General features: G+C 31.2%; 1 protein-coding gene across 1 annotated transcript; it reads left to right on the forward strand.

Moving 5' to 3' along the window:
* Positions 1-1,295: 1,295 nt before the first annotated feature.
* Positions 1,296-3,722, forward strand: LOC129320474 (RING-H2 finger protein ATL48-like). Its single transcript, XM_054965943.1, has 2 exons — positions 1,296-1,675; positions 3,352-3,722. Exons 1-2 carry the CDS (start codon positions 1,600-1,602, stop codon positions 3,531-3,533), a joined length of 258 nt encoding a protein of 85 aa, XP_054821918.1. The 5' UTR covers positions 1,296-1,599; the 3' UTR covers positions 3,534-3,722.
* Positions 3,723-4,606: the final 884 nt, after the last annotated feature.

Consider the following 4,606-nt stretch of genomic DNA (forward strand, 5'->3'; position numbering starts at 1 on the left):
AATAACATCAATTTAACAATAAATTATTATGAATATTTAACATCTAATATAAAATTTATAGTGAGCTGTATTATTTGTAGGCCATAAATACTGTCATTTATTTTTTGATTTCATAAAGAATAAAAAATTCAGTTGTAATGAAATAATAGAGAAAAATGCAGTCTTGTTTTAGTTATGTATAATTTAGGAATATAGGATTAGCTGTTTTATTTTTCCCTTTTATTCCTCGTTTTTTTCATTTTGAATTCACTTCTCATTATTATATGCCTAGCGTCCCTGACCTCTATTTTTTTTTTTTTTTGCCAAAAAAAGAGCCCGTTTTATTAATTAAAAATGTAAAGCCCATTATCTGCAATAAAAAAACACTAAAAAAAAACTTATATACAACCTAACACATAAAACTCACTAAAACAAAACAAAAACAACAACAACAAAGAACACAAAAAAGAATTAACATTAATTTCAAACAAGAAATAAGAATTTTAAAATTCAGAATTTAAAAGAATAAACAAATGCGGTTGAATAAGAGACCTCTCTCCTTTTCTTTACACCAATTTCATGGCATTGAAGGATTGATTAGTATTTCGTTAAAAAAACAAAAGTAGACATTTAATTGTCTAATTTTATATAAAATTTTAGTTTAGCTCCTTAATCTTATAATTATTTTTCATTTAATTTATTTTTCAGTCATTTAATCCTTACATCATTAATTTTAAATAATTATTTTTACATCAATCAATATTATTTAAAAATATTAAAATTAATACATTAATATTAAATTTAATGTTGGTATTTTTTATTATTGAAATTAATGGTATTGGAATTAAATAATTAAAACCAAAATTTATAAAATTTAAAATTAAAATAAATTGTATACAAAATTTAAAAAGTAAATGTGAAAGAAATTGATACTCCCATCTGTTAAAAAATATAAAGTATTTTTAACTGAATCTCGTCCTCAATAAATAGTTACATACTTTTCAACTAACCCCATCTTTTCATATTTGCCTCTATTACATACCTTACAATAAACATAAAGTCATTATTAATAGATATTTTTAAAAAATAATAATTATATCTTAAAAAATTAAAAATATTTTTATTTTTAAATATTTAATTTTTAAAAAAATATTTTATATTTTTAAAAGAGAGAATAGTAAGTTTTCTTAAAATTAGTAAAGAATAATAGATTAGGAACTTTTTATAAGGATACGCTGCTAGCCCAAAACGTTTGACGGGCCCAAATTGTTTAAGTACACGACGTGGCAGAGATTTTTGTTTTTGGTAATCTCTGCTGAAGCTGATTGCGCATTTTTCTTTTAAGCTTTTTCCTCCGTCAAGCCCAGATTCCAAAATCTAGCTGAATTTCTCCATCCGGGCGCGCCTTCTGTAAAGAATAATTCACACAAGTATTTGTGTTTTTTCTTTTTTTTTTTTTTCAGTTTTTGGGATCAAGAGGAGAACACGAAATTCACTGCTTCATCTGCTTGCTTCGTGCTTATTGGCAATAGCGTTTGCCTCGCTTCCGAATTTTTAATCAAAGCTCAACCTAATTTCGTTGTTTTTCCTCGATCAGTTTTCATTTTGCTTGTGGAGAATATGGGTAACGCTGAACCCAGTTTGCAGGGTTTGTTGGAAGAGAAGAAGCGAGTTAGGAATCCCTTAGTCCCCATCGGTAAAAAAATCTCTTTCGCTTTCCTCCCCTCTTATATTTTCTTTATGTTTGTTTGGTTTATTCACGTTTCCTTTCTAAATTTATAGCTTTCTCTTGATTGAATTTTATTCGTGGAAAAAAAAAACGGTTGATATGGAAGTTCGTTTTATCTTTGATGATTCGCTTAATCAAAGGGAAAGAAGGAAGAGCGTTCAGAGTTTGAAATCTGAGCGGCATATTGTGGAAGGAGTTAGTAGTTGCTGAAAGGCGCATGTTGATTACTTATAATGGAGTTGGAAAAAATGAGTGGGATGAAAAACGTTGCAACCTTGCTGTGAGCTTATTTGTTTAGACTGAGAAACTAAAATTTTCTTTAGCTTTTGCCTTTAGGCCTATTTCTAAGAAACAACTCATTAATTTTATAAATTGTAGGCCTGGAGGCAGTATTTGATTTGCTGGCTTTTCAACAGTTAAGGACCCTTTTCAGAATGGTGAAGCTTTTAGCCATGGTGCTTTCTTGATATCAACCGATACAAATCGGTGTTTGATAAACATTTATAAAAGATGCTTCATCGCTCAGTAGCGAATGCCACATGCGGTTATAAATATCACATTAGGAGATGATGTATATAACTGTTGTAGCCGTGAAAATTAGAAGCTCCTTAAAGAAGTCTTCAAATGTAACAACGTTTTTAGATACATAAAATGGTTTACATCAATATTTAACCGGGTTCTCAACATCGTTGTCTTGTATAGGATCGGCCAAGGGGCCAAAGAGATCGTTGCTAGTTGACACAGTATGGCAAAAAAAATTAAAAATACATATTTACTTGAGTAAAATTCATAGGATAAGCATGACAGTATCAAATCAAAATCTTATCCAACACAGCACAGTTCGTGAGCTGCAAATGTCATGAAGCTCAATACAATAAAACAATTTGGACGTTATAAAGTGACTAATCTATATATTAAATTAGCCACTTCACTTTGTTGTGTTGTGTTGCTATGAGCGGTGTAAGAACTGGTTTGATACTTCATACTTGAATTTTTTTTCTTAAAAATGGTAGGTTTCCAAGGTAGAAGCATAAGATCAGAAAAGCATCGGATTGGACAATTAGGATTGTGAATCTAATATTATCTTGGTAGTTCTGATCTTATTAAGGTTCGGCATCTTAATACATGATTCCCATTATTCTTTTGGTCATAAATTTGGTTATCAAGGATTCTAGATTGATTATCTCTCTACCTTTTGAGAAAATGGGATACCAATGCTCCTATGACGTTGCAAACTGTTGTGCATGGAAATTGAATATAATCACTTCCAAATTAACGACATGATGCGGACCATTAGTTGCTAAAGGTTTTAGGAAGTAGATCTCATGATTTAGGTTTTTCTGCTCTGAGATGGAAGAATTGAACTCTGTCAGTTTATCATGACTCTGAACGCGATGGGAAATAAGTATTTTCCTGGACCATCTTTCATCCTGCACGCCAGCATGAAGGAAGATTTATTATTTATTATTTGCCTCAAGAAGGGGTCATCAAGGGAATTGAGTAATTTCTAATTACTCCTTTCTTTTCTGAACATGCAACGTGGTAGACATTGGAGGAACTCCATTTTTCCAGTGCTTAATGATTGAAGATGATTCTTATTTAGTTAAGAGTTCTGAGTTCTGACATTTTTGATTTGATGTCAGGTGCACTTGTTACTGCTGGTGTACTCACGGCTGGCCTGATCAGTTTCAGACAAGGTAATTCTCACTTGGGCCAGAAGTTAATGAGGGCTCGTGTTGTTGTCCAAGGTGCCACCGTGGCCCTCATGGTTGGCACTGCATTCTATTATGGAGATAATCCCTGGCAATCGAGTAAAACTATTTGATTGCTTTGTTCATTTCGGTTTGTCTTGCCTGTGACGTGTAATGTTGATTTTGGGTCTTAAAGGACCCAGTTCCTTGCCTGCATCGTATTTCTTTCATTTCTACAAGAATGAATACACCCTTGGATCTTCTCCATACTCTCTCTCAATGCATCTCTTCATTCTACCCATTTAATTATTCATTTAATTTAATGGTGTGTTATTGCTAGATAATATTAAAATAAATATAGTATTCATTTAATATTTATCATCAATAACAATTAATAAGCGTTATGACTTTATTTTTAAAAGCATTTAAGTGATGATAGTAAGTAATGTATTTATTTTAATATCACAATTAACAATCTAACGCCATTAAATCAAAACAATAATTAAATAAATGAATAAGATTGAGTATTAAAAGATGAATTGAGAGAGTGGATAAAGAAGATTCAAATTTGTCAGAAGTATTCTTATAAGAACTAGTTCGTGCTAATTGCCTAATTGTGATACTATTGAGGTGATAATTTGGTATCAAGATCGGGTAAACGAGTAATAAAAACCGCGAATTATTTTTTTATTTGTGTTAGACAATTAAATACAACATACCATTTTACTTAGGGAAGAGGTGTTTTTTATTCTTTTCCCGGCCTGGCAGTTAAGGGAAAGTTCGCAAAATGTGATTGTTATATAAATTAAATTTTTGTTACTGTTTGTTTTATTTAGGGACACCGCAAGTTACTGTTCAATTGCTTTTGGCCTTTTACTTCCTTTCTTTGGACGGAAGAGGAGAGGGATTTGATTCTTACAATCTCAAATAGCAAGATACACCACTCTGTACTTTTCTCTCACCCCCCTTTTTATCCGTCACTCCTAGATCTCTTTCTTTACTTTTCTATTATCTCGCCACACCCTCCTCCCTCCCTCCATTCTTACTCTTCCTCATCACTCCTTTCTTCTCATCTCACACAGACTCATTACGCCTGAGATATACGTATCTATCCGTAGAGTTCTTTTTAGGGAAAATGACATTAAAATTTATCTGAATTGTATAAATAATAATTTAATATCTCAAAATGTCATAATTTTTTTAAAGT

This window comes from Prosopis cineraria, unplaced genomic scaffold (assembly GCF_029017545.1).
Source record: "Prosopis cineraria cultivar Desert tree isolate PC_DT_omini unplaced genomic scaffold, ASM2901754v1 PC9, whole genome shotgun sequence".
Lineage (NCBI taxonomy): Eukaryota > Viridiplantae > Streptophyta > Magnoliopsida > Fabales > Fabaceae > Prosopis > Prosopis cineraria.

Bases quoted from the DNA above. Each gene is read 5' to 3' on its own strand.
- LOC129320474 (XM_054965943.1), top strand. From the start codon at position 1,600: ATGGGTAACGCTGAACCCAGTTTGCAGGGTTTGTTGGAAGAGAAGAAG. The intron at 1,676-3,351 runs GTAAAAAAATCT...ATTTGATGTCAG, and splicing joins GAATCCCTTAGTCCCCATCG to GTGCACTTGTTACTGCTGGT.